Below are 21460 nucleotides of genomic sequence, written 5' to 3' on the forward strand. Positions count from 1 at the left end.
TGAAATGAGTACAGTAATTGGTGATCATTAAATTAAGTGTTTTAAATATGATTGATGGAGGATATAACCTGAATCACAGGTTTCATTTGATGCTTTTCTATAATTCTATCTTGATATTTCTGAGTGTCAAAGTCAATCTGTGGCAGAAAGCTTTGGGAAAGACTCTTAATTCACAGCATTAACAAAACTCTCAGGTTCAACCAACAAGAGAATTTCAAGGGGAGGATAAACCTGCCACAGATAGCAAAGGTACCAAACAACAGGTAGTGATGTTGGGGTGAAGTGGTAAGAAGGGGCTCTGGTAAGTAGGTAGGACGGCTCTTTACTATGTGACTGCGCTCAGGGGCCCACTCTCATATAAACACTTCAGGATATTTCTGATGTGCTCAAAAGAAACTGGAAAATGTTTTTTGGAAAAACTTTGTCTAAGGGTACATGTGGAAGACTTAAGCAGTTCTTCCAATTGCATCTTTGTTGATAAATATAGTGTTGAATGGAAGAGGGTATAGAAAGGAAGTTGCTACTAGAAATATTATATGAGGATGAATTATTTAATGTGGTAATTCCATGAGTTTTGAGTCCATTATGGATTTATGACACAGTAAGACTGGGGCTTTTTCTCACATAGAAAAAAAAACATGATTAATATTTCTTTCAGACAACACTCCCATTAAATGTCATAAGAATCAGTCAGTGATGATTTTGCTTTCAAAGAGATTTATTGAAAGAAATATTTTGAAATTTTATAAAGATCAACCATTGATAATGCTATCACACAATCAGAACCTAGAGCTTCACCATTTCCCCGTCCACCTTTCTTCAACATTTGATATGAATAGTGTATTATGAACTTGTAGAAACACTCAGCCCAGTTGTGGGACAGCTCAGTCTTAGAGAGTACACTTCTTAAAAAGATTAGCTATTTTCAAAACATTTGGGAGAGGCCTTTGGGGACATCACACAACTGAGTACTTTTCAGCTGAATGTGTTAAAGATGTGCTATTGCTAACAGACTTTCACACCACATGCAGTGAAAAGACAGTAACACGTGGCCCAAAACTGCGCTCACATGTGTAGAGAATAGCCATTCTTCAGAGTGTAGCTCGTCCCAGCTGAGCAAAACCAGAATTTGTAATATTTTAGGTGCAATTCATTTACCTTTCAGGCAGAAGTGGAAACACGGCCCAAATAAGCTAAATCAAGCGCTCCTTGATATTTGGGAAACAGTTCATAGTTCTGCCCAGGACTGCCACACATGCATCGTTCTATTACAGTGGTTTGCAACCAAAGATACAAATATACAATATAATATTGTATCATCTAGGATCACTATATTTGCAGCTATTCAGTACCCTTCTCTTCCATGACCTGGAAGTAGTATGTGTATATATATATATATATATATATATATATATATATATATATATATATATATATATATATATATGACTCTCCCGTAACCCGGAAGAATTCAGTGTTTCACTCTTCACACAGTTTGCAAGCATACAGCGAAAATCAGCTGCTTTGCACATCAGAAACCTCTCATTGCTGGATGATTTTCAGTGCAGCATGCAAGTAAAAATGTGCACAATATTAAAAGTCTTTAGCTTCATCATCACCCTCATCATTTCTAAGCATCCTCACCATCATCATCATCATATCCATTTTTACCATGGACAGCTTTATCAACATCTTTTTTTTCAATAAGGAGATTATTTTGATAAGAAATTAGAGCAGACTTTAGTTTTGTATTTAGTATATTTTCCTCTATAGTATTCTGCATTTCAAAGCATGCCAAAGAAATGTTTCAGTTTCTGCATAGTGCTGGCTATACGAGTGCCAAAGAGTTTGATTCCTTTACAAGTAGTAGAAGTTGGTATGTACAGGCAAGGAGTGACAGCAGATCCAGTGTTGTGTAAACGGTACCAAACCCCCCCACCCCCACTCCCCAAGTGCTCAAAATATCTACAAATACAGGACCCAAGTCTGTCGGGACTCATAGAAAGTTTAATAGAGCTGAAAAAAGCTCAGCAGTATGGAAGAGCCATTGAGGGAGGTGTGTATGTGTCGGGGTGTGTGTGTGTGTGTGTGTGCAGGTGTGAGTGTAAGCTGTTAATGTTTATATGTATGTGTCAAAATGTCAAAGGGGAAAAGTACTCTAGCCTCCTTAAACACCCCCCACCCAGTTCCCCTGTCCCCCATGTTTTTTGTTTTTTTTGTTTTTTTTTTTCAAAGTGCACCCTCTACTGTTATAATATGCACTATGCATTACATAAATGTATTCTCTAGCATTGAATATTTCACTAAGGTGTACTGTCACATACAAGGTCAAAGAAGAAGAGTCGACAACAACCACATTCTAGTTTTGAGGTCATAGTTCTGAATGTAAAGATACAGTTCAGGCCACTAGGTGACTGTTATTGAACACCAACAAAAAAACAAAACAAAAAAACACTCGCTACAGTACGTGAGATGGCAAGGAGATAATCAGTACCTCAGCACTGCAACTGTAAAAAAAAAAAACCAACAAAAACAACAACAACAGATTCACTGGTAAAGAACTCCATGTAATGCCAGCTTCACTGTGTGTTTACTGGATATTTGTGGTCAAGAGTTTTTTTATTATGGGACCTTGTTCCTGGTGACGACAGGCAGGGACTGCTGGTGAAAATTAACTGATGGTGATGAGTGTGTGAGTGAAGTAAACCAAATAAAACACAAACAGGCAGACAGGGTTTAGTCATAAGAGGAACTAAGTAGATTTGGTCAGTGTCAGCTTATCAGCTTTGGACATCCATGATGAAAGGGGGGATTCTAGCATCTCTGTACCAGGCTCAAACATCAACACAGGAACATGCTGAGTCAGCATTCATCTGAATTACTGTACGAACCACCTGCACCTAAACAATAATTGTCTGGGTTCAGGTCTTTCAAACCTTGACCACCACCAAGTCACGGTGAAAATGCTTGGTTGCGATCACAGAAAATCGAATTGAATTATATGAGAATTTAAAATGTTACTGATGATCGTTTGTTACAGCATTCACTGGCTTTGGTTCGATACTAAAGTGCACCTTTACAAAGCGGAACATCAGCTGTGTGCACGAAGCTGCAAAGGCCAATTACTGCACAGGCAAAGACACTGACCATGACGTGGGGTTCGTTTTCCTTGGAACAGGCCACGTGCACAATGTGCACTGCATGTGGCTTTGTCTGCATTTAGGAATTGATCAGAATTATTGATAATGATTACAGGAATACTGTAATGTGTACACTGACCAAACACTTATACCCATCAATATTGAATAAATAGAGCAGAGTGGTGGCATGAGTGTAAGTTTCAGGATTATGAACAACAGAACACAGGAACACGGGAAGAGACATGTTCACACAGCAAGCCTTACTCCACCAATGAGCTGCTCATTAACCCAAGGCAGAGTGATAAATCATAGAAGGTACAATTCACAGACAAACTAAATAATCCAACAATCAAATAAATAAATTAAATAGCTTAGACCAGCAAGCAGCAAAATACGATCTTCACAATCCTGCATTAAAGGGGAATTCCTCCAAAATAAAGGTCCAGGATGTTACCCTCTCCTTCCTGATTGGTTGGTTTTGAGTTCTGAGACCAAGGAAAATGAACCCCATGACACGAGTAACACATTCCTGAGTCTTTATTAAACATCTGCACTAAAAATAAAATAAAGTGCTAAAAATTAACGGACGTGGTTAAGCTGCTACAAGTCTTAACTGTTTAAAGGACTATTGCACTTCAACAGGCTTTCCCTCCTCTGTTAGGACTCTTCATTGTGTGGAACAGGAAAGGGTTTTTTTTAGGGAAGACAATTTGAAGATGGCATAGGTTTTTATTTTCCTTCATCTTGAGAACTCAAAACAAAAAAATTATGCCGAACAACCTCCATTGTAAATGGGGCATAATTGCATCTGCTCCTGTTATCATTCTGTACATTTCCACCTGTCCTGAGGTGTCTGGGTAAACTCCAGACTCTGCCCTTTCACTTTCTAAACAGTGGCCCCACTGCACCTTGTTCATTTCCATCACCACCTTTTGAAATGTGTGCATCACCTTGCTATGAATCCAGGAGAAAAACTCTCTCAAAATGCACGAGACGGACATGCACTTTAAGTGTTCAAATTCTGACTTAATTCTCAATTTTAATATCAAAATTTAATTCCTTTTTTATATACAGTAATTCTTATTATTCTTATCATTTTACAAGGAATGTCATTATCGTGATTCTATTTAATTCAAAAGGAACCAACCCTTCATCCTACTCACTGACCAGCTACAGTAGAAGCATTAATAAACAAATCAAATATCATTCACTATTAAGTTAATAACCAGTAGCAGGCAGACTGAATACAATTTCTGCACTAAGCCAGTGAAACCTGAGCAGTGATAACTTTTGGAAATTCACACTGTGGCGTGTGATAGTGTAAATACCAAACCAAGTGGTGCATGTTTCTTGCCAGTTTGTCTCTGTACTTGCTGCATTTCTTATTCAAACCAAATTAGAAGAAATCACCTTCTGTGGGTGAACATCTTCACACCTCAGGATCTGTTAGTGATGTGTATCTGTGGGAAATGATCATAAAAATGAAATGCTTCATGTAAAATATTCACAAACATGTATTGTAAAATATCTTCTTCTTGAGTTTATAATTGTATTGTAGTATTGAAAACTCCTAAATGTACTCAGATGACCTCATATGTATTTTCAAACCTACGTTGTAAAGGGTTTTTATTTGTGCTGTCTAGATTTAAAACACAAACACTGAATGTGTCATTTGCCTGTTTAAACAAGCTGTTCAAATCAGTTATCAAGCTAATGTTCTGTGCCATGCTCCGCAGACTCAAAGACAATACGAGGACAAACACACATAAAAAGCTCCAGACCTGAACTTATCACACACAATAATAATAATAATTAAAGCGCACTCACTCATGTCTTCTTGCCAGTGTTTGCATATTGTACTGTACATAGAATAATGGCGCATTCGGCTGGTCATTGTAAACTGGCAAACTTGTATATTTACGTATCACATGACAAACTTGTGTGTACAAGGTAAAAGCATTCTGGGTGCTTGCTCAGGTGAGAAAATGTAAGGACCAATGAAATCTGAGGTAGCAAATTCAACTATGAAAAACTAGAATCACTCAGCCGTTTCTCCTTCATGTGCTTCGATTCATTTTAGAAATCAAAGCCTGCCAGTGTCATGTCACTGCTGACGTCATCACTTCATAGTGTTTGACAATAAAACACAACTTCTCTGTTTCTCTAAAAGCTCATGAAATTAGCAAGCTGGGATTTCCTGCTTGTTTAAAGATTTAGTTAGCTGTTTTTGGTGCACTCTTCTCATGGTAAACTTGTAAGTTTGCCAGTTTACCTGTTAGCGACCCTGCCTAAGCATGCCATATGTTCTTCACTCACTAGCAAATCTGTACGTTTGTGATTGGGCAGCTGATATGTTGATCGAGGAAATTCATGGCTTTTAACCCTCCAGTTCCCACCCCTGAGGTGCAAACCAGCCAATCCAGTGTGCTCTTGGGAAGGGGGGAGCAGTAGCTCCACCTCTTGGGGCAGGACATCAGGGGGAAGGAACCAATGACAGAACGGGACAGCAGGTTTCCTGTTAGGCCAGCTAACACTACAATTTACCAACCAGTCTGTGAGTTTATCGGAAGCGCCACGGACATATAGAATAGAATAATCATTATATCAGTAGGATTTTCAGTGCAAGACGTAAATGGCTACTTGTTTCATCATTATTCTGTCCGATGTTGTCTTTGCTTGTTCTTGTCAGTCATCCAACACTGGATACAGCAGTAAAGGGATTCTTCTACAGGTCAGCAGTCGTTCATGTGTGTGTCAAGTTGTGTCACCCTCAGCGGATGACTGAGAGGTCCAGACCAGATCGATCTGGGTTGACCCGGACAGTGTTCGTTAAGAGGCAGAGCTTCTCTCTGCTCTGTTTGTGGTTTTGGTTAAAGGTTGTGTTGTGGAGTTCAGAAAGCTCCAGATGTTTCATGAGGGGGGGGAGAGGCCTCAACCCTTTCTGTGGCCACCCCCTTGGCTTCACTCTCTCTCGGCTGTGTGTCCTTACTTGAGAGGTCGATGGTGAAGGTACAGTAGCTGGGTGCCCTGCAGGGTCGTGGTGGAGGTACAGTGGGAGCCTCCTGATCTCCATGTGGAACAGTGGAAACAGGAGGAACTGCAAGATAAAATATCAAACTCATTCATTCTCTCTCTGTACCCCTCCCTCCATCTGACTCTCCTCCCCATCACCTCTTCCTTAGCTCCCCCCTGGGTCAGAGCTGTGTCTCTGTGGTGTCCGTGAGTCCAGAGGTGTCTGTGGTTCTTGGAGGGACAGCCTCCTTTGAGTTTCAGGATCCAGGGGAGACACTCCCGATCCAGCTGTTGGTCCAACCCCAGCCACAATACATACATTTGAACCAAAGTCTAATCCTGCTCCTAAGCTTGAGCCCACTGCTGCCTCGCTCCCTAATTCCAACCCCAAACCTGAACCTATTACTGGCCCTGAAAGAACCCCAGCCCCAGCCCCAGTCCCCAGTCCCAGCTCCAGCTCCAGATGTTGCCCCAGGCTGTCCAGTCTAGAGGGGGCGAGCTGGCCCTGGCTGGTGTTAATCAGAGAAGAGTCCTGGGCCTGCAGAGAGTCAAGAGGCTTGGCTGGGAACTCCTCAAAGTCCTGGGCATCCAGGATCTGCAGGGAAAGAAACTGAGAGGTCAGAGGGACGACTACTCTGATCCTCTCTCCTCTCATCACTATTCACCTCCTCAAATGTCAAACATGAAAAATCCTCTGTTGTCCTCTGAGGTCAGGGCAGAGTTCATTCTTAATAGTTTGTATAAACATATATTTATAAACATATAGAAAAATGAAAAAGTATAAAAACAATTATACACAAATTTGTAAGAAAATGTCTTTAATTTGTAAATCGCTCTGAGAAAATACATATTTTACAATTTCACAGTAAATTGTACCAATAATCATTAAATAAGCAGTGCGTCCTTGTATTGCCTGTATTATTCAGTGTTTCTAGTTTATATTTACTGGAGCTCAATGACAGCACTTAATCAGCAAAAACCTTGGCTCCACAGAACACAGACAGCTGAATTAATACCAGGACAGTAAAGTGAAGTATACAAAGCAAATCATCTCATTACTACATGTGTTTCACCTGTGATAAAGAAGCCAGGGTGTCTGTCTCCATAGGTGTAACAGGCTGAACCAGCCTCTCTCCTGGACCTGGTCCTGGACCGGGACCAGGGTAAGGTGAGGCCTGTTGAGGAGACATCTTATTTGAAGTGGAGCCTTAGCCTGAGTCAGTGTCTAATAATAACGCAAAAGCGTCTTTCACCCTGTTGATTCAGTGTCTTGATCTTGCTCAAAGACAGATGCTTGCTGTCTAAAGGACTTGAACCCCCGTGACAGCAAACACGATGCTTCGACGTCCATGCATGCAAGTTTGTGTATAAGTGTGTTATTACCTGAGGTGGCGTGGAGATGGCGCTGTAGGCAGGAGGAACCAGAGCCATCTGTCTCTGCAGCAGCTGCATGATCGCTCCGATGTCTGTTGACATGCGACTCTCCAACCTGCACACAGCATGTAGAAGAGGACTGAATGTTTATTACCTCATGGAAGATACATTTAGATATTTAATGATCCTTTAATACATTTTATTAATGTCATTAAAACTGTATTTTATATATATATTTTGAAATTTATGTTTGACTTTGTCCTCCTGGGTCTAATTTTGTCATTAATATCAGTTACAGTTATCAGTTGGGTTGTAAAATGTAATCAATACCAGCAGACAGACTGTGATGTCACCATCTCCTCAAATCTCAACTGTAAAGTGTTTGTGCAAAATGTGATCGGAACCGGGACTGTAGGTATTTTATGATAAGACCAGATAAAAATAAGACCAGCTGTAATTGCTTTGAAACATCTGTATCTGCTTATTTACCTTCCACTTCTTACATAGACTTTGTTTTGCTTATACTGCATTTTTCTTCACTTCTAGTTGGTACTGAGTATTTTTTTTTGCTATTGTAACAATCAGTTTTCCCCACAGGAGTCAACAAAGTTTTATTTTATTTTTTTATTTTTTTGGTGAAGCAAGATAAAGACAAAGAAAGTGACAACATAACAAGATATAACATACAGTAACATAAGATAATGTAACATGATGGTATACATTACTACCAAGAACACCTGCCAGCTTTTTGTTATTGTTATAGATTTGGTTACAGTTGAGTTCTCATTTTATTAGATTTTCTTTTTAGTAAACTAGCATCTTGGTCTGGACACACATTCAGGGGGTGCAGGTTTTACCATCAAGTCTGCTGGGTCCTATGCGAGGCTCACATGCAGCTAATTAAGACTCATTCTGCTGATCTCCCAGGCTCAGCTCTGTGAGGTCCCACAGACATGTTACCACACAGACCTTCAGCCTGATCACACATCCTATCCAGCAGGGACATCCAGTCAATTATGCATTAAAACTCGGCGGCCTGCTTCATAGCTATAACCCAGCACAAAGACACACAGTCAGTGATCTCTACAAGATCTGACAAAGGAGCCTCATCCAGGTGAAGGCTACAAGGGTGGAAAAACACTTTTTTTCCAGCGTGGTGAAGAGAAGAGGCCCTATTCAGAGGCAGCCAGGTGAAAAAAAGCTGTCAGATGACTGGAAGTGCTGCAATGTTTTAGCAGGGACTTTCATGTTGTCTTTCTACACTAAACTGCACCAGCAGCCAGACCAACACACACGCCCAGACATCCAGGCAGTCGTACCTGTTGAGCTGTTTCTGCAGCAGGTCCAGGCGTGCGTCCAGCTGGTTGCGTTGGTGGCGGCTCAGGTTGTGTATGGGCGTGTTGAGGGGTGGTGGGGAGGCCAGGCTGCAGCTGGGAACCTCCTGGTATTGACCACCCCCCCGACTCTCCCCCCAGAAACTGAAGATGTTGGACACACCTGAGAATGCACCTGTGACAGGTGGAGAAAGACTGAGTGAGCGCTTACTGAACGATTCACGACGATACGGGGATACTGTTGTTTTCTATTTTACCTGACAGGGCGTTGCAGGTGTTCCCAGTCTTGGGGTCTCCGTCACCCTCTGTGTTCTCATTAAAGTTCATGGGCATGGCCTGAGCCTGCGGGTTACCCAACATGACAGGAGGAGGGGCGAGGCCTGTCACAACTGACTCCTCCCCCTGTAGGAGGAGTTGATCCAGGACATTAAAATTTTTATTATGCAAAGGAGTTTTTTGTTTTTTATATATATTTAAGTCATTATAAGTCAGAAAGGGGAGTTATACCTCATCACCACTGGAGTGAGAAGACACTGAGCTCCGATGAGCCTCCCACTGCCTCTTAGACGCTTCCTCCTGTTTCTGGTTGTTAGCTGCCTCCCTCTGTCTTCGCCTCACTGATTTATGGGACTTTTTAATCTCTCCAGCATCTGCATCATCTAGACAGAGGTGTGCAAGAAAAGAAAAAGAGAGGTTGATTGTTCAGTCCAGCTGGATCAGGACTAACTGTTCAAAGATGACTAAACAGGGAGGATTGCCAGAAAATCCATTGACATGAAATTTTCTGAAGTTTTATTTCTTTAACAATTACAAAAGTCTCCATTTTTATGTGACAATTAAACAAATGATTTTAGAACAATCTGAGCTATGGAGGGTTAGTTACCTTTTTCTGTGCGTCGTCTGAATGATAACTTGCGTCTCCTTAATTTGTTGAATCCACCACAGTTGGAGTCGTCACTGCTTGGAGATCCTGGGATCATGTTTGTCTGAAAGTGTAAGGTTATTATTAAAAGAAACAATGCAGGGTTGCAGTCTCTGGAACATGTATTCAGTATGTGGACAGAGTATTAACAGCACAACAATCACTCAGAAGTCTTCAGGGGGTCTGTCTGTGTCCCCTGTGACCCTCATTTGTAAACTCACATCTCGGAGGTTGAAGGTGATTTCCAGGTTGTTCCAGAAGTTGTCTGCAAACTCTGGATACATGTCCAGCACCTCCAGAACATCTTCTCTTAAGATCTTGTGGAGGTCGCAGTAGGTCAGAGCCCTCACGTCGGCGTTGGATTTACCTGATCGGGCATACAGGTTGATAGGCTCGCCGAAGATGTCGTTCTTCCCTGGAGAAAATTAAAAGAAAGAAAACCTTCATAGATAAAAACAGTGGTGGAAAGTTAACAGTACATTCACTCAAGCAGTGGACCAAAGTACAGTTTTGAGATGTTTGTACGTAATCCAAGTATTTTCATTTTCAGCTACTCAACACTTTTCCATCCACTACATTTATTTGACAGCTCTACTTACCAAAAGTACTTCAACATACGATGAGCTTATAAAATCCATTGTCAAAGGCTAAACCAGTGGTTTCCAACATGGTTTCATTTAAAAAACCATTTGAAGCCATAGAGGTCAAATTATCCATTATTTCACAAAAGGCTGAAAAATTAGAAAAAAGAAACTGATGAATTTACCAGGACATTGTTTTTTCTTCTTTCCTCTCCCATTAATCATCTCATGACCCCTAAGATTTTTGTGACACTTTGGGGGGCCCGTTCTATACACTGCGAGCCATTGAACTAAACTAGCTAGCAGTATATGAAGTAGTTAGTAAATCTAACTCCACCCCGACCAGCTATAACAATACTATTACCTTGGATACTTGAAGAAAATTTAGCTGATAATACCTCTATGCTTTGACTTAAGCAGGATTTTGAATGCAGGACTTTATTTGTGCATTATATCACTTTTGCAGAAGTACCGGTAAATGGTCTCAAAACTTTCCCCATCACTGAATAAAAGACACACACACACACACACACACACACACACATATATATATATATATATATATATATATAACATGGGAACCTAAACTACCTATAAACTGTTACTTTATGAGAAATCTTCAGTGGTGACCTACACAAGTTCTGCACAAGTAGCACAAGTTTAGACCAACAAATATCCAACACAATATAGAAACAACTTTTGCAGCTCAAATGACACATCACTGGTGATAATAAAAATCATTTGATTTTGCTGTGATCTTTGTAAGGCTTACTAAAACTCATAAGGTTAGGCTATTTGTCTGCACATCTGGGGAACATGGGACCGCTTATATAATTTTGAAATGATCTACTTTTATGATATAAATGTGACAATGAGGTGCGACCAGTGGAAGTTGTTAGGGCAAAGCTATCAAATGCATATGAAATGTAATATGCAGGTGAATCCTAAAGAGGCCTCCTGTTATGTTGTGCTGAAGCAACACTGAACTATTTAGAGCAACACTCTCTGTTCACCAGTAGATGGCGATAGCAGCTAATGCATCTTGCACAGAAAGTCTGCAAGACTTGTGAGTTAACAGTGTCAGCATTGTTAAAGTCTGCTTAACAAAGCTAATTAGGTCTCAACCACAAAAAAGTCACTGTGCAACAGAAACCTCTAACAGCACCATGGCAGAGCAGAGCTGCTACATACTTTTCCAAGTCCAAAATTAACACTGGAGGCTACGGATCAGTGGAGAACCTGTGCGAGAAAATGAAAGCCACTACATTGCTGATAAGTCAATAGATGCCAATCTTGCTGCAGGGCTCAGGGAAGCTGTGTTGAGCTGCAACCTTCAGACTGAACTGAAACACTGGAAATTATTTACAATCTTCAAATCAAAATTTAAAGCTGAAAAAGGAATATTTCCAGATGTTGTCATTACACTTTACTACAGGCTAATAACCTCACAGTTAATACAGGGTTAGGTGGTGAAAGCAGTCAGTCAAACAAACAGAGGAAGTGAAAGCTTTATACGTTTTATTTACCCAAGATGGCTACCACCACGTCTCCTCTCAGGATCTCTATGGATCCTCGGGATATAAAGTAGAGGGCAGTGAGGACGTCTCCGGCGTGGACCAGTGTGTCACCTGGGGGTGCGTGGGTGGTCTTGAACTTCATGGCCAATGCCCTGAGGCAGCCCTTGGTGGAGCCTTTAAAAGCCTTACAGTTCTGCAGCAATGTCCGGTTCAGATGGAGGCAGATATCTGCCTGGAGACACTCAGGGAAACCTTTCAGCACCTGGGGAGAGGGAGCGAGGGAATGAGGAAGCAGAGAGAGTGAGGAGACAAGGAGAAGAACAAGGAAGGAATGAGGAATAGATAGGAAGAAGGAAGACAGAAGGAAAATAGGATAGGATGTGAGGAAAGGAAGAACAAAGGAGAAGGACCAAAGGGAAAGAGAAGGAAGGAGAACAGGTGGGAGAAAGAAAGCGTATGAATTGATAGAGAAGGGTTACGTCAGTATTGATGCATGCTATTAGCAGCGACTGACTGGTACATTAAGTACAGAACATAAAACTAATGTCAAATAAATGTCACAGATTATGGATGCTTTAAAAGGAATAATAAAAAAGTGGAGCCCTTAGTGTCTTTACTGCCTTCTTTCCTTTTGCTGAACACTCATGGGACATTAGCCTTTACATTTGGCCACAAATTGACATGACAAAACTTAATCGCCTATACATTTATCACAAGATATTGGTTCTAACCAGCAAAGAAATCATGCTGATCATTATGATTTTAACCTCTAAACAGAGAACAAGCATCAGCAGTCTGAGAGTCTCACTCTTTAAAAGAGCCCACACATTGATTTTTAGAGCTTCACAGCAAAATGGTCTCAAACTGTATTTCAGGGGGCCACAGGAAGACAGTCAGCAGCCCCGTAGAGTGTAATTAATATGAAGAACCGGTGCAATTTTAATGAGTTCACTGCAGCCATTGGAAAGTCCCAGCTCTTTTAAGTGTCAGGCTGTGGGCTCCGCTCTGGCTGACTGCACAGAACAGAACTGTACCTATACCACCACACTCTGCTCCTCCCTCGCCATTTCTCTCTGCTTTTATCCATTTCAGGCTACTATTCATTTCCCTCCTTTGTCATTTTTCTCTATTCTCATTTCACTTCCCATTAAGTTACTGTCTTTTTGCAGGTCTCACTGCTTGTTATCTCCACCCCTTCCAACACCTTCTTTTTTATTTGACCATAACCCCTTTTTTATCTCCTCAAAGAGGAGATAAAAATCTCCTTCAAACAAATGGAAACATGGGAATTCATTGAATAAACTCTCTGTAACCTCCCAATTGAAAACTATGGGAGCCCCTGAAAGACTCCTTTTATCTGTGAAAACCACTTGACCAGGATCCTTTTTTAAGTTTTTATAGGTGAAAAAAAGATTTAAAAAACTATCCTGAAAACATAAATAGATAAATAATTTGCCCTTAAGGGCCTCCGTAGAAAAACTCCCTTTTGTGAATTTCAGTAATAGCCTACCATTACTCCCTGTACACAACAACCATTTTGTTTATTTATGGGAAGCCAGGTACAACCCAAAAATGTGCTGAAGTCAGATTTTATAGACCAACTGTATCAGGATCCTGCCTCCAGTTTAATGGAGCATTTAGCAGAGGCCGAACTGCTGACTTTCAAGACTCCACTGTTATTGTTTCATATAAATGTTTGCTGTTGTGATATATTACTGTGGAGTTTGCTGTAGCATTTCTACTGAGCAAAGCCTCTGTTTAGTGTGTGTGTGCTTTCTGGCCTCTGGGACACTTAAACCACTGCACTATACAGCTGTAACCAAATCACATACAGGCAGATGGACTGTATGTATGACATTATACTGCATGTTACTACTGTAGGTACAGCCAAGGGTGTAGGTGTTTGTTTCAGAAGTTTACACAACTCACTTTTTTAAACTATGTGTATATATGATATACATATGATATACAATGATATCCATACTGTGTATGTCACATTTCTGATGAAACTGGTTACCATGTTTTCCATATTAATGGCAGAGATACTTTATGACTGAAAATGTTGTATTATGCTTTTGTCCTTACCAGTTTCGTCTATCATTGCTGTTCAGTTTTAATATCTTTTCAGAGGAATATTAACTAGGGCTGGATGAAAAAAATAAGATTTTCCACTTTCTTTTTTTTTTTTGTTTTTTTGAATGATTAAATGTGAATTCTTAAAAGATTGATCTTTGTTTTTGTGCCTTTTCTCAGTAAATATGTACATCTGCACTAATTGTTACATTATGGTGGCTCAGGGCTGCATCTGTGGAAACTGAGTTATCATAATGTGCACAAAAGTTATGTTAAGGTAAAGTAACCTAGCTGATAGCTGGCTATAAGAGTCGTGCTGAGTCACGACAGTCCCGTCGACTGCGAGGTGAAGAGTTGCAGCCTGTGATTAGCTGCAGCAGGAGCATCTTGGTGCAGGATGGTTTGCTGACTCCAACTATCTCATAGTGAATCTAGAGCTTCATCTACAAGACAGAGTGAAAAAAGACCCTGCAGACTGATCTGAGCTCTGCTGGTGCTTGCTGAAGAGATACTATCTCTGGCTATGAGATGTGAGGCTGTGGGAGTCGAGTGAACAGCGTGTGGATTCTACTACATGAAGTCTGTTCCTGCTGGGTAGCTAACAGTAGCTAGCCAGCTGTCTGCAAATATCAGACTGATGTCTTGGCAACACAAACTCCAGATGAATTCGTGAGCAGACTTTCAGTTTCTGTCCCATCTGTGCTCAAAGTGATCATTAAAGCTGATGTCTGCACTTAGTTGAAGTATCTGCTACTGAGGGTCCAGGCGTCGCTGTACGGGATGAAATGTATTATTCAAAATATGCATAATGATGATGCCCTTGTAAACGGTGCAGGATTTTTGTTATTTTTGCACATGTAGGCTTAAAAGATATAGATGTCATATTTTAGTTGTTTTGCATTTGCCAAGGGAAAATAAATTCTTGGTCCACAGTTTTATAACTGAGGAATATGTTTTCAATTTAGCCTATAACGTGCACTTCACATGTTCTGAGAAGCACTTTCTGTAACAGGAATCTAACCAGAATGAAATTGAACTGAAGAGATCAGTGCAGATATCCTGCCCTAACACCAACCATATTAATACATCTTGTAGATAAATAAGAAAAAAAAACAAGAAAAACAAAGAAGGTTAAAGAATTTGGCTGTTTATATGTGGCCTCAGAGGTGAAACTTGGGGCAAATAAAATTAGAAATTATGCCCTAAGTAGTAGCGCTAACCCTTTGCTGTACTTATGAGGTCGACTTCTTTTAAATTATCTTCATTCATGAAGTGTTTTAGTAGCAAACAGTAAAGTATCACAGAAAGCAGATGAGGACAGAAGATGATGATATTTCCTCTACTGTCACAGACAGGTTGGCAGTAGAGGAAACAGCTCAACAGCTATTATATGGATTGCCATGAAATTTGATGCAGATATTCATGCTGCCCAGCGGATGAACCCCAGCGACTTGATGATCTCCCGACTTTTCCTCCGGCGCTGCCAGCAGGTCAAATGTGGGGTTTTTCACTGTAACAGGGTTAGTCACGCTGGCTCGTGTTTTTCCACTGCACCACACATCAAGGTTACTGTTACTGCAGCACAGCCAACTTGTGACAAACACATTGCAATAAGGCTGATATCTGAAATTACAAAACAGGAACTCTGGAGTGAAAATAAACTCAAAACCAGACAGAGAGAGTCTTTATAAGCAGAGTTCAGCTGCTGAGGACAGAGGAGGAGAGCAGCGAGGGTTGGCTGTGCTCGGCAGCAAAGAGCTTGGCTATTCCTCCCTGTGTGACTGTAGTGGAGGTGCATGTCATCATGCCTTGGAGCGGTGCAGCTAAAGCAAAGCTAAAGCAACTGAGGATAGTGGAAACACCCTAAAGATTTTCAGTTATCCTGTGTGATATTTCAACATCTACTGGACAAATTGGCACAAGATCTTCTACAGACAGTCATAGGTCCCAGATGATTTTCCCAATTGGTAGTGGTGATCCTCTGAATTTTCCTCTAGTGCCACCATGAGCTTGACATATGTGGTTTTGAGTGAAACATCCTAACAAATATGGGATGGACTGCAAAGAAGAACATTTTATATTATCCAATAGTTGGGTTTATGACCAATACCTGCAAAAGGAATGGCATTCCCATCAGCCTCATACTGCAAATGTTGCTAACATGCTAAGTGCTATTACATAGAGTAGAAGTACAGCTTCACAGAGCTGCTACAGACTCCTGGTCTTGTTTAAGGAGGAATGGAGACCAAACAAGAACCAACAAAAATAAATTAAAAATTGTTGTTTGTTATGATAGATTATTCATTAAGAATGACCCTGATTCCTGCTTTCTTCATCAACTGTAAACATAAAAAAAACAACATAAAAATTAAAGACCATCATAAACTTCAAGGCCAGCAGAAATTTATTCAATTAAATGTTTCCCCATCTACATTCAAACATTTCACTTTAACCATTCTGAAGATATTCTGTCTGCTTCCACTGAGCACATCTGAGATCCACACTGGGCCGTGGCTGTGCCTCTTATTCTCTGAAAGTGTCTGTGTAACACTGTGTCTACACAGGAGGTGTAGTTTGAGCAGCAGCTTCAGTGCTCTGTGTTCACCTACACAGGATGCGTTCAGGCACAGTACTGAGCTGTCGGTAATCTGTGTGCCCAAAACACAATGACTGTAGCTGCATGAGTAAAACACAGGCAAACAGATTTGGAACATAAAAATATGCTTTAGGTTGCGTTTAAATGCCATAAATGCAAGTAAAACACGAGCCGCTGCACAGCCTGTGTAGACAGATGCTTGAATGAGAGTCACAGGTAATGACAGAGAGGTCAGAGATCAGCTGCAAAAGACCAACCTGAGAGCAGATTCAGCCATCCGCATGCAAAAGCTATAACAGATATGTACAACATACAAATGACAACACTATTGCATTTTCACTTTCTCATCAATGCTGCTGGACAGAAAGGCAGGCAGGCAGACAGACAGACAGACAGATAGGCAGACAGACAGACGGACAGGCAGACAGATAGGCAGACAGACAGACGGACAGGCAGGCAGATAGGCAGGCAGATAGGCAGGCAGATAGGCAGGCAGATAGGCAGACAGGGTCCTCTCCACACAGTCATCACACATCATCATTACTGTAAACATTCCCTAATCCAGTCTGCACACTTCACTTCACTGGGCCTTTAAGAGAGTAACATAATGAGGGAAGAGGAGAGGGCCGCCTGACACTGGAAAACATGTTCCCATGGATGCTCATCAAATTTGTTTTCTCTCTACTTCAATGGCTCACTTATTGCAGTGAAGTGAAACAGGATTTTGGTGCTGGAATACTGTGTTTGCACTGGGACTCTGCATCCAAACAGAGTTGCTCTGAGCTTGTGGAAGGCTTCAGAGACAATAATAAGGCGCTGATTACACTCTGACCAGCAATTTTTTTAAATATTTTGAGGCTGGACAGGCTTCCTGATGTTAGATATTTTTAGCAAAGAGCTGATGTTATGAAACAGCTTATAATGCAGTGAAAACTGTAGCTGAAAAATTAATTTGTGCAGTCAAGTAATACCTGCAGGAATTTACAGAACCATACACATATGCTGCACATGATCTGTTATAAATAGTGATGATACAGATGACATCCACTGACTCATGCACAGCATTAGGTGTTTACATCAGCAGATCTCAAGTGATGACATGTCGTGTGTGTGTGTGTGTGTGAGTGTACATCTGCGGTTGCATGCATGTTTGTGTCCAATGTCACATCTGAGTTTAAGCCCTCATGTCACTGGTACAGAGAAACAGAAGATGTGACTGGGACTTCGGCTGAGTGTGTGTGTGTGTGTGTGTGTGTGTGTGTGTGTGTGACCAGCACCATCCTATACACTGTGTTCAGTTCAGTTCAGGCTGAGGTCGATACACAACAACCATGTAGAAAGCCATCTTTCAATCTACATGTGTGTGAGCATGCACAGTGCGTTTGTGTGCACTGACAGGTCTGACTCACTGTGTCAGTGTGTGTCTGTGTGTGTTTCTACTGGTTTGTAAAAGCAACTGTTTCTAAATGCATTTGCTTTATTTAGCAATCAGCACATCTGACTCAGTTTAAGTCATGCATGTTTCTGTCCTGTGTGTACAAATAAACACACCTGGGTGAAGTGTAAAGAGCGTGTGTGTGTGTGTGTGTGTGTGTGTGTGTGTGTGTGTGTGTGTGTGTGTGTGTGTGGGAAAAGAGTGTATGTTCATACATGTGATCAAACTGATGTAGGTCCATGCATGTTGCAAAGACTCCAACCTATTTATTGGCCCAAGTTTGAGTGTGTGTGTGTGTGTGTGTGTGTGCATATCATTTATGATACTCACATTACTCCTATTTTCTCTGATGGTGTCGGACCATGCATGCTGAGACAAAGTCTTCACATCATCCTATTAACGTACAACGCAGGCTCAAAATACTCCACTAGCCTTTGTGTGTGTACATGTGTGTATTCATGCGCAACTCTCACTCATTAACATGAACAGACTGGGTGTACACACACAGGATCTGGGTGCATGAGGATCAGTACTCACAGCATTCATGTCAATGCCGTTGGTGTAGGACCAGGCGTGTTGGAAGTACTCCTCCAGCCTCTGCCGGAGTGGGTTGGGGATCTGGTGGAAGCGGATGAACTCCCTGACTCGCAGCATCTGGGTGTGGTAGCGGGCCGTCCCCGAGTACAGCCGCTGGATGATGGCTGACACGTTCCCAAAGATACTGGCATACATTAGGGCTGGAGGTCAGAGAGGAGGAGAGAGGGAGATATAGGGGAGAGTAGGGAAGAGTGAGGGGGGAGGTAACCAGCAGGACAGGAGAGAATAATATATATATTATCAGAGAGTGAGGGACAAAGTGGCACTTTGTCTGTCTTCTACATCTGAAAAGAAACATATTATTAAGTTTGACACCTTTGATATGTTTGATAAAAAATACTGCAAGTGGAGAAAAGACATAGAGAAGAAAAGAATAGAGATGAAACTCTCCAGAACAATAGAGCTTTACCGGCATGTATCAGGGCTGCAGTGAAGAAAAGAGGACATATTCCTACTGTATGTAAGAACAGATATCTGAATTACAAGTGTCTTTATCTAAGTCACTGAGACGCTTCAAAGATCCACTCGGTTTCTAAGTGTAGACTTATAAAGGTGACATCTACACTGCTACCTTTAAATGTTAGCTACTATAAAAAAAAAACAACAAAAAAACCCATCTTTTTTTCCTCAGTTACATTACTGACCTAAATTTATTATTATTATTATTTTATAATTTTTATTTTAGTTTAATTAGAGTGTTTACTACTATTGTATGTTGAGAAATCTTATACACATAAAAAAATCCTTATTGTTGTTGTCATTGTGAAGACAGATTTCTATACTTTGACTGGATTATTTAAAACGCATGTGTCTTTTTACATTGCAGCAGTAAGTGATATATGACTCTTAAAAGTTTTTTTCTTTTTTGTTTTTACTCACCCAAGCGGAGAGTCTAAGGACAGACAGTTGTATAGTTGTAAGGCCCTATGAGGAAAACATGTAATTTATGACTTTGGGCTCCATAAACAAAACTGATGCAACTTGACTTGACTAAATTATGTGATTTTCTAAATTCAAGGGCCTGTTGGCCATCATCCAAGAAATGAGGGAAGCCATGAGCTTGCTCATAGTGACTCTTTATCACTCAAGAAGACAAATTCACTTTAAGTAGTATTTCCTGAAGGTCAGATTATCCCAAATCTGTAGTAAAACAACACCTCCATTGTGTCTCGTCAAGGTTAAACTGCCAGTGAAATCATTAAGAGCACATTTCACACACGTCAGGCTGCAGGTTGGAAGATACCGACTTCAGGATGCAGTACCCACTTGATTTGATATGAGTGTTTTTGTGTCTATGGACAGTGTTCGTAGATACCCTCTTGATTAGTCTAACTCACATTACTGAAATTATTCAGGGTCCATTTCAACACAGAGCAGGGACTCTGGATTTCGTTTCCTGTTGCTTTCAATGAAGCTGTGTAAAAAAGAATCTCTTCTTACCTGTATGAACAGGAGGAACAATTACAATGACCAATAACACTTTCATAATTGATAATGTTATTTTTTCACGTGGTCTGTAGCAAACAAGCATGTATCCTTACATCTGGAGAATTTGATTTATAGGATTTATAGGAAATTGATTTATAGATGTCTCTGCAGCACCATGATGCTTCATTTATGGTCCAGTGTGACACATTTTACCTTTATCAAAAAAACTGCAGCTCCTGCACTCTGGATGTTACACTTGGCTGTATTGTAATTCTGATTATTTGTCAATTAATTGTTCAGCCCTTCTGTGAATATTTGTTAAAAGGTTAAGTTTGACATTGATACTATAGAATGACATAAAATAGACTCAGTTCAAACTGAATTCTGAAAGTTACATTTCTAATATTAACTGCACATAAAGTCAAACACTACTACATGGTAACAGCTACTTGATTACACATTAATTTCTACATGTAAATTGGCAAAAGCTTTACATTATCCATACTTTGTTTAACACAGACAGAAAAAGATCTTTCCTTCCATCTCTGCTGCGAGCATTTTAAGAGTGAATCAGTTGTTTGTTTTTTTATGAGGTCAGTCGACTGGAGAACAGACAGAGCAGGAGTTTGACTGATCTAAAATGGTTTTGTCTGTAGAGGACAGAGTGTTTTATGTCATATCCTTCATGAGCCTCACTGTTTTATCCTGTTGTCATGTTGGATCCTGCTAACCTCTCAACCTCTGTCAGCTCCCATCACTGTCTCCATCATCCACTCAAACAGCTACAGTGTGTGTGTTTGTGTGTGTGTGTGTGTGTGTGTGTGTGTATGTTTGTGTTTGTGTCACAAAGGACCCAATTGATCTTTGACTCAATTTGAATAAATGTTTTTATGCTCATTGCAATTTCATAGTGCATTTCCATCTCAGAACAACTTAATATTGTACTTCAGTTATGGAAATGTTAAAAGAGCCTCAGGACGTTTTCTGGCCAAGCAAACGTCAAACTGTCTGGAGGAGGAGGACTGCAGCCAAAATTAAAATAAAACAGGAAAGGGCCTCCAAGTCTTTGATTTAACCCCAACTATAGCCACAGTAGTTTTCAATTTTATTTCAGAAGCATAACACAAAATAATGAGCACGTGCCTGCACTAAACAAGCCCCTACCAGGTTCCAGTCACTTTTTAGATTGAGAAAAACTTGTAATTGTCATTTTCATGTTATTTTGCATTATCAATTCGGTGAAGGACTCTGTTATCCTACAGAGGTAATTAGTCTTTATCAAAAACTTCTCATAGATTTGATCAAATAATAATGAAGTCATAAGCTTTCAGAATGACAAATATGATCTAACTATAAGTAGTAAGTAGTAGAAATAATATATGAGAAAAGAAAACATCTGTGTGATTTAAAAGCAAACAACATCACACTCTAACTGCTGTGTAAAGTAACCC

The 21460-nt window shown here is 40.5% G+C and overlaps 1 protein-coding gene across 10 annotated transcripts in view; it reads right to left on the reverse strand.

The window, feature by feature from the left end:
- Positions 1-4848: 4848 nt before the first annotated feature.
- kcnh2b (potassium voltage-gated channel, subfamily H (eag-related), member 2b) overlaps positions 4849-21460 on the reverse strand; it is a 238297-nt gene continuing 221685 nt past the window's right edge. For 9 of the 10 annotated variants that reach the window (XM_071485620.1, XM_071485627.1, XM_071485622.1 and 6 more), the window contains 11 exons: positions 18522-18721; positions 18315-18377; positions 11890-12142; positions 10004-10197; positions 9744-9846; positions 9368-9519; positions 9118-9262; positions 8846-9035; positions 7536-7641; positions 7226-7327; positions 4849-6747 (listed from right to left, as the gene is read on the reverse strand). In XM_071485620.1, the coding sequence (XP_071341721.1) occupies positions 6319-6747; positions 7226-7327; positions 7536-7641; positions 8846-9035; positions 9118-9262; positions 9368-9519; positions 9744-9846; positions 10004-10197; positions 11890-12142; positions 18315-18377; positions 18522-18721 (1937 nt within the window). In that variant the 3' untranslated portion in view covers positions 4849-6318. The remainder of the gene's footprint in view (positions 6748-7225; positions 7328-7535; positions 7642-8845; positions 9036-9117; positions 9263-9367; positions 9520-9743; positions 9847-10003; positions 10198-11889; positions 12143-18314; positions 18378-18521; positions 18722-21460) is intronic. The other variant, XM_071485621.1, reaches the window with a different exon arrangement.

Source organism: Trachinotus anak, unplaced genomic scaffold, assembly GCF_046630095.1.
Source record: "Trachinotus anak isolate AG129_WGS33_773 ecotype Australia unplaced genomic scaffold, CSIRO_AGI_Tana_v1 ptg000009l, whole genome shotgun sequence".
NCBI lineage: Eukaryota > Metazoa > Chordata > Actinopteri > Carangiformes > Carangidae > Trachinotus > Trachinotus anak.